The sequence below is a fragment of the Lonchura striata genome, chromosome Z (genome assembly GCF_046129695.1).
Source record: "Lonchura striata isolate bLonStr1 chromosome Z, bLonStr1.mat, whole genome shotgun sequence".
NCBI lineage: Eukaryota > Metazoa > Chordata > Aves > Passeriformes > Estrildidae > Lonchura > Lonchura striata.
The window spans coordinates 35,637,990-35,651,052 of record NC_134642.1 but is presented as its reverse complement, the minus strand read 5'-3'; the positions used below and the strand labels follow the sequence as shown (position 1 = coordinate 35,651,052).

Genomic DNA, 13,063 nt, shown 5'->3' with positions numbered 1-13,063 from the left:
GGTTCCTCCTCAGGCAGAAACTAAATTTTCTGCATCTAGCTGTTGCTGCAAAAAAAGGTACATAAATGGTTGGTTCTACTCCTAGAAAACATTTTCTGTTAAGACACCAGTCAGCTTCTGGAGATAGACAAGCAGTCTTTTTAGGTATTCATCAGCTCCAAGTGTTACATAATGAAGCATGATGGACCTGTTCCAGAGCTAGAAATTTTCTTGGCAATAGGCTAGGGGTGAAGAAAGGAAACAATTTCCTCTGACATTCTCCATGTAAAAGATGAGAGGCTGATTTTATTTGCAACATCAGCTTTTCAGTCTTCATGAGGATTTGCTCCCAGTTACATGAAACTATGCCTTCTGACAGATCCACAATTCCTAAGGAAGACCAGATATGCTTGCCAACTAAAAGGAATGCATCAATCACTACCTGAGTGGCATTTCTTAGTAGCAGAAACTTAAGCTTTCAGGTTCACAGGGTGCCTGACTATAGCATTAAACTTTACCGACATGAAAGTTATGTGGATAGAGGTACCACTTGAGTTCTTAGGGACACACATTCTTAGGTCTACAAAAATAAAATATAATCCTGGCAGCACTACAAAGATCCTTAAAGGCCTTTATGCAGAAAATGAATAAATGCCTACTAGATGGTGTTTGCTGGAAGACACTGAACAAAAGTGCAGGCACACACACCCAGGGCAAAATTAATGTAGACAATCACATAACAGTTCTTTATAGCTCATCATCCCCAGTCTTACAGCTGGCTCATAACAATGACACTATGTCCCACAATAATTTCCCCGTCTGTAAGGTTACTAAAGAGCCAGCTCAGACAATACTGGGCTTCTCCTTCTCTGTCCCTCACTTCCCGAAGGGTACCAAGAATGAGAACAAACTGAGGAATAGGACTTAACAGGAGTTAACTAACAGATTTAGCTTACAGAAAGGTAAATTATTCAGAGGTATAAAGCTTATTGGCCTTGCTGTTTTCTGTCTTTAGCCAAACATCTTGACACTGTCTTCAGGCACCTTCTTTTCCTAGGATATTTTCCCATATGTCTGATTGCAAATTTCTAAATGCAAAGCAGAAGAGAGAGGATGAAGCTCTCTGAAGAAAGAAAAAAGAAGCTCTCTGTAGACTGAAAAAAGAGAAGGAAGAGAGAAGTACAGGTGCTGCCATATGCCATGGCAGCCTTGTTCAGTAGACAATGAGAAGGTAGGAGGGAGGGAGGGAGGGAGGGAGGGAGAGAGGGAGGGAGGGAGATTGTGGAAAATCACAAAGCCCTGTGTGCAAACTGGCGTTCCTGAACCTTCCTCTCTATCATGGGAACTCTGTCCTCTCTGCTCTCATTACTTCATCCTGAGTCTCACAGCAAAATGGCAGTATTGTTCCTCCACCATCCTCCTCCAAAAATTATGCTCTTCCCCTGTGACAGTGATGGGTACACGTATATAGGCCAAGTCCATACGAGACAGATAATTTCTGAAGAGGAGAAATACTGTACATTGCATGGTTACATCAGCAGCAGTCTCCTCTCTCCACATTCCTTTCTGCTGTGAAATTATGTACTGTGCTTTTATAATAACAAGCAAAACAACTATTCAGAATGCCTAAAATGTACCATATTTTTCCTTCACAAAGAAGGTATATCGTATAGAAGTAATCTGATAAATATTTAAATATCATCATAAATTTATCACATTTCAAAAGTCACCTAGCTAAAAGATAGGTTAACATCCATTGTCATTTCTATAACCAATTCCTCAACCATGCTGAGTTCTATATCTATTTTTTTCTCATTTGTCATTACAACCAGAAAGTTATCTCCATAGCTGATTTCTCAATAGTTCCACGTAGTACAAAGTTAGTACAACTTGCACTGCCAAAATCCTAAATCACCTCCACACTAAAATTAGCCAGATGACCTAGGCAGATTTTCAGGGATTTGCAGTTCAAACAGTGTCAGCAATTTAAGAGCTGTAATAAAGTATCTGATTAGATTCTTTATAAAGAATGCAGACAATTTTTAAAAAATCAAATTCAAATAGTCAAATTCACTGAAAATACATAGTCTCCTGATTTTGGCAATTTGTCATGTGTAGGATTTTACATAACTACACTTTTCTCTCTCTACCAAGAGAGGTAAGAGTCACTGGTGGCCTTGATTTTCATTTCTGAAAATATATTTAATTTGGGATATTTGAAGAATTTCTTATGAATAGACAGAAATGACACACACAGCATAAGACACTCTGAGCATCACCTTGATCCCATCTCTGTGTACACACAAGCCTCCTTGCCTGTTCCTCAGACATTTTCAGTTACATTTCACTTTCTGAACCAAGAGATTATCTAATTTGTTCTACTAAAACCACTCAATACTTAATACTGTATGGAAAAACTTCACAACCTTCTGTGAATTTAAAACACAATTTTCCACACGATGGTATTTTTTTATATACAGATATACATTTGAATATGTTTTTAATAACCAATAGGAAGTAATATATAGACAGATAGGTAGACAGACAGATAGACAGATACATATTAGCAAGAATAACAATGGAATTAAGCCACATGAGTTACATGCAAGTAAAACCAGGCAATCCATAGCAAAGATGGCAGAACATTCTGGTTTTAACAGAAAAATATAATTCAAAGCAATGCCTGAAATATGAGATAACCTTAAATTTTAACTTACAGAACATTTATCCAACCTGTCTTAAATCCAAATTATTTAATTGTGAAGAATATAAAGATATATTTTGTGCTTTAGAATATGGGGTGCAGTAAGTTTACCACTGCATCTGATTCCATGGAGCACTGCCTTTTGGGGATTTGGGAACCACAAATAGCCCAGCCTATTAAGAAAACAAGAGTATTATGCTTAACAGGGCTAAGTAATGGCACTCAGGCATCATGCTCAAAAGTGCAAGTACTTATCTCAAAGTCATCTTTCCCTTCCTAATATATAACATTGTAAATTAAGAGACCTTCAGAAAGAATACAGAGACCAAAGGTTCCAAAGGTTCAAGAAGCTGATAATGCCTTATAAGAACACAGTCTGAACCAGTGAAAATCTGACAGATGTTGTCAATCTCCTTTCAGATGATCGTCCAGGTGATAAGGAATTATGATCTTAACTTGTGACTTCTCTATTTTTAGTGTAAGTGAAAACCTTTTGTCCAACACTACTGCATTCAAAAAGGATGCATTTGTAAGTCTCAAAATAAGACAAAATCAAAACCTGATAAAAAAATCAAACCTTACACACAGTTATCACAAATAATGGGCTTCATTTTCAGTCTGCAAAATTCAGCCTATTCATAGGTGGCAAGTACAATGAAAATGCTGATTTCAGTATGTGACTATAACCAAAATTATTTATCCATTTTATTAAGCACAATTAATGAAAAATAATAATTTCATGCACATTTTTTAACTTTCATTTTAAATATTTGGCTATGTTGATAGTTTTTGTTGCAACGCAGGTCCTGAAACAACAGGTAACCTGCATCAGGAAAGTCTTAGCATAAGTTGAGCCAATACATCCAAGTCACAAGTTCCAAGTAACTTTAAATCAGAATGCAACAAGACATTACACGGGGAGGAGAAAACAGCCAAAAAGGTACTATATACTAATCACAGCTATGTTGGGAATTTACTGAACCAATGTATAAAACAAGATTTTTAAAATTTATTTATTTATGCATTAATTCACTTTCATTTACTTACTATTTTAATATATTTTTATTAATTTTAATACTAGTGAATGTGGAACAAATCAAAACAGGAATGAAGAAAATCTGCAATAAAATGGATTTTGGTAGTCTACTAAAATGGAATACTCTCAATTTAAAGGGCTTACAAAAACACAGCATAAATAAAGTATTTACAGGATGAAAAATATAAGCACAACAATTTATAGGAGAAAGTGTGAGAGGATGCATTTTAGAAGCACACCTATCTATTGCAGTTATCTCGCACGATTGCCCTGGTTCACAAGCTTCAGTTTCCCCTGCAGCAAGTTGTGTAAATACCAGAGGTACTGGATATTTGAACTACTTTACTTTCAAACACTTTGCCTTGTTTGGCTTGGCAAAAGAGTAACTGCTCTTAAAGGCGCTGTTTGACTGGCTAGCACACAGCATGAGCACAAGCACAATGTGCAGCAGCAGACAGTAAACTGCGCAGTGTGACAGCACCCCATACACTACTGTACAACCTGTCATTGAAAAGCCTTAAATAGGCCAAAAAACAGGACTTCACTTGCCAGCAATTACATCATTTGAACAAGTTTTTGCAGGAGGAATCTTCTCCCAATTACACTGCAGCACAGAACAGTAAGTAGGATGTGAACTGTGAACATCCTACTCCTTTAAAGTCGTTTCCTGACACTGCCAAGCATTTCTAGGCTCTGCTGAACCTTGCTTCCAGCTAGAAAAGCTGCCAACACTTCAGAACTTCCTAATTACTGCTTTCCCTTAGATATAAGTGAATAGCTGTCTCTGTTGCTGCTATTTTAGGTATAAACAGACAGCTCTGTAACATTCCGTGGTTCTCACATATTGAAAGGCATGTAACTTAATCCATGTAGCTGCACTGCTCTCCAGAATAGGCTGTCTGTCTGTGCACTTGGCTCCTTCCCTGCTCCAATTACAAGCTGCCTGCTAACCCCCGCAGGACAAAAAAACCTGACCACAACCAACTACCTCCTACATGCTGGAAGAGCTGGAGAAAAGAAAGCAGCTGCAGTCAACAAACTGAAACACAGCCAGGCATCAACTGCAACACAAGGTCACCAAAGAAAAGCACACTAAACCAAATGGCAATTTGAAAGTGCCAAATTACTCATTCCACAAAATGCCTGACACCTCAACATTACAGGAACAATTGACCCTTTGAATACAACTGGTATATGATTGCTGTGCTACTTCAGTCATAAAAGCATTTATTAGTGTTCCAATATTTGATAAAACCACTAAACTTTTGGACATGGTATTAGAAGATGCTAAGAAGATGCATGGTATTAGAAAAGCATGCCTTTTTTACAGGCTAATTAGAAGATTAGAAATGGTATCAATTGCTGTGATGAGAATTCTGACTTTATTTATGATAACAGCTGTGTTTTAACCTGGTTTCCCAAACACTACCATACCATAGCAGGCTAAGTTCCACATAGTAGGAGTAGAGTAGAGTAAATGCAAAGATAGATTAAGCAGTTATTTTATTATTAATTATATTTCAAAATAAATCGGACTGTTCAACAGATGAATAAAACTTGTATTTTTACAAACTAGACTTTTAGAAAAAACTCTAGATGCCCTTGAGCATTTTCAAATTGTTACACTGTTCTGCGAGGAACTCCAGATTTTCATGAATGTTCATACAAAACTAGTTTCAAGAGAACAGGAATTAAATTTTGCTTTCCTGCCAACAGCCAATAGTTTTACAGAAATCACTTCCGCCTCAAATCCCAAGGAACTTTCAGGAAGGTTAGTATTATTTCAACATAAATTAATTCTAACCTATAACATCAGTAACTATATTCAGAATGCAATACAAAATGTCTTCCTTTTCATCCTATTCCACAGTGCTCCTCTTTCTACTTTTTCTCATATTCAGAGTTTCACCTCCTCTTCAGGAACATCTGTGCAATCTCTCTATATGCAAATATATGTATGGTATTCAAAAATAAGATCATGAGGAAAGTTAATGATCTCTACTCTAGTGCTCGATCTTTCCATTTAAAATTATTTCTCTTTGTTTTTCTCCTTTTTATCATCCAGCAGAAATTGTTTCCCACAAGATTCTAAGGAGCTTAAGTTTGACAGTGTATGTACCAAATACCAATACAAATCATTTGTTATCAAATGAATGTGCAATTAATATTTTACATATTAATATTTTTATTTAATTTCACTTATATTTTCATCAATGCATTTCAACAGAAGTGGTTGTAGTTATTTCTCTATATGGAAATCATTAGGTATTGTGGAGCTTACTACAATGAACATCTTGTGTAAAAATTAGCCTGAATGAGAAGATGAGAGGTTATGCATGGAAGAATTATTCTCAATTTCAGCTCCACATGAATTTCTTAAGGGGGGAAACATTAAAAAAAAAAAAATCAAAAATCTGAAGACCCATTAAAGAACTCTACATTCATTCATCATAGATATTCTCTGCTGTTTTTGTGTTCCTTTGAGTTTTTTTTTAAAGTAACAAATACAGTAAGAGGGTCAGAAAGCACCAAACTGAGTTTAAAAAATACATCCCTATTTGGAACTTCACAAAAAAACATACACACAAAATCACTGATACTAGATTTAAAGCTTCTCAGCTAGACTTTCCAGTTACAGTCAACCAGTTAAATATACACAGATTTAAATATAAATACTTATAGTAATATAACTGCAACTCTACACCATGACAATTGGTCCCTGACAAATTTAAGTATACATATAGTTCCAAGCTTCCTTGGCTCCTTCCAAAAGTAACACTTTCAAACCATGCTGTCTGGTTAATATAAAATTATGATGGTGAAAATAAAGATTTTTTTTTCATATATATAAAATTTTTCACATAATTGGAATTTTTAGGCTCTACTTATTAAACCACAGACATATGAATACCTACCCTGCATTGTTACTGACTGCTGTTATTCCCTTTACGCCAGTCTTCAGTAAACCCCCAATGAGGTTTTCAGGAATCCCACACAATCCAAAACCTACACAAAATTTAAAAAAATTGATTATGTAAAACAAGTGTTTGAAAGAATACAGAATGTTCAGAAGTATGGAAATTAAAAAGCTTTTCTGAGAAGCTCCTTAGTCAACCAAATAAATCCACATTTCCAGAAAGACTCTAGTACTGGACTCTCCCACTCTCCAGACACTTCCTAGTGTGGAGAAAGCTCTTTACCCATCAGAGTGGGCCTTTAGGGAAGTGCTCCAGGGCCATGGCTCTATGTGTGTCCTCAACTCTGTACACATTATTCCTCCTTCCCTTTCTACCCATTTAACCTTCCTATCTTTGCTGCACACCACATAGCTTTGCCTGTGTAATTACATGATAAAACTCTATGAGTCTGAACACCCTTGGGAGGATATCTGCCTGGAATCACAAGTAATCTAGATCTCCACATCTCCACCAAGGCACAAGAGCCTCACACTCCCATCTATTATGCAAGGGTCCAGTACATCTAAAATGAAATAACACGTCACATTACAAGCACTACCTTTTCACAGGATCATGGAATCAATTAGATTCTAAAAGACCCCTAAGATCTTCAAGGCCAACCTATCTTGGCCTCAAATCTTCTTTTCTTCATGAATTAACAACAACAAAAACAAACAAAATTCCTGCAGAAGGAATTCTGCCTTCTTATATATCGCCATTGAAGTGCTTTACAATGTTACATTCATTATTCTGCAATACTAAAACAACCTAAGGAACACTTTTTTTTTAAATGCAGATTGCACAGCATTAAATTGTGGAAAGCGTCTTGAATATCTAAAAGTGTAAGTCATAGTGAAAGTTAGTATGATGCAACTTCTTGACTCTTCTGGAAATACTACACATAAGCATTAAGTGTTACATAGATAAGTATTATCTTCGTGTCCTAACTCAGAAACAGGTTAGGCAGTTTGTTGAAGGTCACAGAGACCCAAAGACTAGGCAGACAAAGGATATAGAAAATGCAAACAAAATAATCAAACCATGTGAAATGACAACGTGAAACCATGTTAAATAACATGGTTTATGAAATAACAATGCTATTTTGAAAATTCCCAAGCTTATTTTCTGGATTCAACTAAATAGAGTCCAGTTTTTGCTAGTGGAGGAAAAAAAACTATTTTTCTGAGTCTTTTTGCCCTTCTCTATAACACAACCTGGACTTTCTCACTGAAAGAGTAAGCCCCTCATGAGCAGAGTAGGAAACCACTTGTTTAAAAAATCATGCAATTCCTTGGATTCTCAAATTAGTTAATAGTAAAAGAAACAAGGTAAATGAGTAAAAAGCATCTCGTTAACATAACATGATTGCAACCATAAAGAATTTAAATATTTACCACCAACAAGTATAGTTGCCCCATTGGGTATATCTTTCACAGCTTCAACAGGATCAGAGTAAAATTTGGTGTTGAGATGACAGCTAGTAGAAAAATGGCATCCACAGATCTGCAACAACAATAAAAGAAACAAGAGAATGAACAAAAAACATTATACAGTAGCTTTGTAATGAAGATTATGCCTCTGGCAAGATAAGGGCGAAACAGATAGAAACAGATACTGCTTCTGTAAATACTAAGGGGGGGTATGGGGGAAGGGATCGCAGAGGTGAGGAGGGAGGGAAGTAAAGTATAGGTCTCCAAAACAAGAGAATTCCATCCCGAATTACTGACAAATTGTTCCTTTTTGAGAAGAGATTGACAAATGCAATTCCTCAGCACAAGTTGGAGCCATCTGCAGACTCCTTAAACCTGTATATTGCTACATGAGCTTCAAAGACATCCAGACACTAAACATAAACAGAAACTGCTGAAAGAAATACAACACCATCACAACATCTGAGTGGAAGTCAGGGAACAATAGGAATGACAACATTGTACTGGCATTATGGTAAGCAGGGACCCCTTCCACAGAGTGAACCCTCCCCCAGATTCCTTCTGCAATCTTAGAGATCCATATGTTCTGGAAGAACAGCCCAAAATCAAGGAGACTCCAAGAAATGTATGAAATATGGAGGGCAATAGAGAAATCAATATAAATCCCACCCCCAAACCTGGACCTAATACCATGCATTAATACTACTCAAGTATTTGTTCAGACACCAGAAGAAAAATTGACACCTAAGTCACAGTGTTGAAACAGTCTCAGTAAATTCAGAAAATCTGGAAGCTAAAGTACTACTTACTGGTGTTTCAAGTTCTAGCTTGATAGCAGGAGTAAAAAAAAATTATATTGTGAAAGAGTGAGAAAAATTAATAAATAAACAAGGTCATCTACACATTTTGAGGACAATAGTCAAATTCTTCCCTGAAGAGTTACCTTAAGAGTTACCTAGAGTTACAACCAGGGCAACAAATTTTGGCTCATTTTCAGTATTACAAGCTGTTCTCTTTTATAATTAAAGCTGCAAGAGTTTATACTGAATATTAAGAAAACCCTTCTGAATGGAAGCTTACCTCCTTCCCAGTGGAGACCCTGATGTTCCTCTGCTTTGATGGTCTCAATAAAAAAATCAGTATGTGGGTCATAAGAAACAATGTAATGTGAGAAAAACTGCAACAGCCTTCTGCATGTCAAATTATACCATGAATGTTTCTCCACTGATCCATGGTACTCAAAAAGTCATGGAGTCAGGTGCAGGCTCTTGAGACTTTACCCTTAAAAAAGGGTAAAAAAAAGGAGGACCCCAGGACTACCAATCTGTCAACCTCACCTTTGTGTCTGGGAAAGCCATGGCACAGTTCCTCCTGGAAGCTGTGCTAAAAGGCACAGAAGGACAGGAAGGTGATTCAGGACAGCCAGCACAGCTTCACTGAGGGCAAGCCCTGCCTGATCATACTCCTTCTGTGATGGAGTGACCACATCAGTGGACAAGGGAAGGGCTATGGATTCATCTGCACTTCTATACAGCCTTTGACACCGTCCCCTACAACATCCTTGCCTCCAATTTGGAGAGAGATGGATTTGATTGCATGGATTTGGTGGATGAAGAATTGGTTGGATGGCCACATCCAGAGGGGAGTGGCCAAAGGCTCAGAGTCCTGATGGATATTTATGCTCCTCAGGGGTTCGTGCCGGGACCAAAACCACTTAATATCTTCATCAATGACAAAGAGAGATCAACTCCACACTCAGCCAGCTTGCAGGTGACACCAAGCTAACCAGTGCAGCTGATAACCCTAAGGGACACAATGCCATCCAGAGGGACCTGGACAAGCTCAAGAAGCATGTCCATGGGAATCTTAAAGAGCTCCACAAGGCCAAATGCTGGTGCAGCACCTGCATCAGGAAAACCCCAGGCCTGTACAGACTGGGAGAGGGACTCATTGACTAACTGGTGCTGCTGGTGGGTGAGAGGCTACACATGCCCCAGCCATGGGCACTCATAGCCCAGAGAGCCAAATGTGTCCTGCGCTGCATCCAGAGCCCCGTGGGCAGCAGGGGAGGGAGGGGATTCTGCCCCTCTGCTCTGCTCTGCTGAGACCCACCTGGAGAACTGCATCCAGCCCTGGGCTCCTCTGAATAAGAAGGACAAGGACCTGTCAGAGCAAGTCCAGAGGTATATTAAGTGCTGGCAGCTTTGGGAATCACAGTAGAACAGGGCTGCAAGAGGGCTTGAGGGCCAGGGCTGGAAGGAAGCCAGGCCTCTGCTGTGTCCCTGTACCCATGCATAGGAAAGTATTTCAGAGGCCATGTGGTACCTTTTCTTTAATCTTCCCAATTGTGTGCAACAGTGATGAACAGAGAAGCATGTGTTACACAAGAGTGCATTCGCAGGTTGGATGTCTCTAAAGAGTGTATCTGCTCCTCTATCCTAAATATGTTCCTCTCCTTGTCCCTTTCCTACCCACCCCATTGTTTGAGAGCAATGGGCTTTCAGGGACCTGAGGCATCGGGGATCACCCATGCTTTCCTGCACACTGAAGCAGCAAGCTAGGACCTTAGGAACTGGCAGCAATTCTGGTAGGTTTAAGGAAGTAACATGGGGACAGATGAGCTCCTTCCTAGAATAATCAACAGATTTTAATTATCTGGAAAAGGAAAAATATTACATAGTAAAACAAAACCAGAAAATGCTAAGATTTGTTCATAAAGATATCAGGAGTAGTAAACACAGACATGAGAAGGTGAGCTTTTTCAAATAAAATAAATTAAGAAAAGCCACAGAAACGCTTCTAGCTCAAGAAACGTTATTTTTACGTTATTTTTTGCTATGGTTACATGTGGGCTGGAAACAATTAAATCCGTGAGATTTCGCAGAAGCTTCCCACAGGAAGGGGGCTGCACGGCTGCACAGCACACGTTTATGGCTAGCAGTAGATGGCGGGGCTGCCAGCGAGCTGTGCGCACCTGCTGCCCGCCTCCGGGGGAGGAGGCGGTGAGAGCAACACGGGAATACACAGTAACACACTGTAACCGTGCTGCCTTCTGAACTGATGGGGATCTAAATTAATAACAATAAATTAAATATAGAAACAAAACCAAAAAACCTCAAAGCCAACCCTTCTTGCCAGCCTCTCAAGGTCACCGCATCCCCACCCGCGGCCGGGCCGGGCCTGCGCCCGCGGGACAAACCTCGCGAACAAAGCCCTCGCTTCCCCGCGGGCGCAGGGCGGCCGCCCGCCCGGGGCCCGCTACCCGCGCCGAGCCCCGGGCGGGCGGCTGCGAGCGGCGGCCCCGCCAAGGTCACCCGGCGGGCAGGGCGAGGCGGAGGGGCTCGGACCCGCCCTCCCCGCCGCCCCTCGCCCTTACCTCAGCCCTGCGTGAGGCGGGAAGGAGGATGCGGCGGCCGAGGAGGAGGAATTTGAACGCCGCCATCTTCGTGCTGCGCGCCTGTCGGGGAGCAGAGCGGGCTGGGGGCCGGGCCGGGCTGGGGCGGCGGCTGCGGGAGCCCAACGCGGGACGCGGGGAGCAGGAGCGGCGGGACGGCGGAGCCGCGGGCGGAGGGAGGGCGAGGGGCTCGGCCCTGACGTGCGCTGACGTCGGTGCGCCCGAGGCGGGGCCGCCGGCCGAGCGGGGCCGGGGGGCTGAGTGCTCCGTCTCCCCTCGGCCGCCGGCCCCGCCCGGGACCCGGAGAGCTGTCCAGCCGCCCGCGCCCGCCGAGCACAGGCAGCCCGTCCCGGCGCTGTCCCACGGGAGGGAGCAGCCCCCACTCCTGTAGCTACACTGATACCCCCATTCCATCGTCATCGTGGTCCATCGTGGTTTGTTCATAAAAAACAACAAAACCCGCGCAAAACGCAGGTGGGCAAACGGTATCAACCAGCGGCACATCAGAGTTAATGTTACAATCACTTCAGAAAACAAGAGCTTTTCCTTTCTTTTTTTCCTGTTTTCCTTTCCACGATTTCCACAGATGGACAACTCAGATGTGCCATCTCAGCCGATTCCCCCATAAAGTTAAGGTGGCTTAATTTCTGTGTTGTCACTTTCTGACTAAAGACTAGCAGCACAAGAATTAAGCAAAGGGCAGAACCTAAATGGTTAAGTTTTCAGTGCCTAGTCCTCAGGGTGACCCGGACTCCAAAAAGCACATGGTCTCACTGAGACTCTATGTTTGGGTGGGAAAATGTTACTAGAATAGATGTATATTTGTTGAAGCAGCAGCCACATGATGTGAACTGCTGGCTCTTTTGCTGCTGCTAGAAGGAAATTTCAAAACATATGCCTCTGCACATATTTTGTGTCTATTATTTAGACTTCCTAAAAATACCCCTAATGATCAGTGCATGCCCTAAAGATGTCCAATGCGACAGAAGGAATCACAGAAAAACTGTGAGAATCTGTTTAGAGGTAGGAAAAGAAAAATTCTCCTCAAGCACATGATGGAAGGTCACACTTCTGGCAGGTCATGCTGACCCTTGTCTTGTTTCCAGGCAGTTTCCAATGCAGCTGCCAGCCTTACTGTGATTTGCCATTGTGGTAATCAACATGCGGAAGGATAAGCTATAAGGAAAACAACGTCTTCAGAGTGTGCTGCTGGTCTATGAAGAGTTCCTGCAGAACCGGCCTGTTTTATTCAGAACACTGGTACAGCCTTGCTGCTGGTCGCCCGTGGCCTGTGGCATGCCACTCTCCTATACAAGCACTTTGAAAATTCCTGGTTGCTGTACTTATAGTTCACATAACAGGCAAACTTTGCAGATAGCAGTGAAATGTGGTGGGGACTATTGTGAAGGTTTTCAGTAGTTTTCTAGTTATTCACCATATTTAGCTAGTCAGTAAAGTTTGAGATGGTGCCAGGTGAAAACAGCTACAAATTACAGGACATGATGAACTAAAACCAAAATAACAGCACAGCTTATATTTTTCCAGGACTAAGCATTAGTATAA

At 40.9% G+C, this 13,063-nt stretch overlaps 1 protein-coding gene across 1 annotated transcript in view; it reads right to left on the bottom strand.

Annotated features, from left to right (window-relative positions):
• The window catches only part of OXCT1 (3-oxoacid CoA-transferase 1), a 77,846-nt gene extending 66,154 nt beyond the window's left edge, over positions 1–11,692 (bottom strand). The window contains exons 1-3 of the mRNA XM_021551419.3: positions 11,483–11,692; positions 8,071–8,179; positions 6,635–6,725 (exon numbers count right to left, since the gene is read on the bottom strand). Of these exons, the coding sequence (XP_021407094.2) occupies positions 6,635–6,725; positions 8,071–8,179; positions 11,483–11,548 (266 nt within the window). The 5' untranslated portion in view covers positions 11,549–11,692. The remainder of the gene's footprint in view (positions 1–6,634; positions 6,726–8,070; positions 8,180–11,482) is intronic.
• Positions 11,693–13,063: the final 1,371 nt, after the last annotated feature.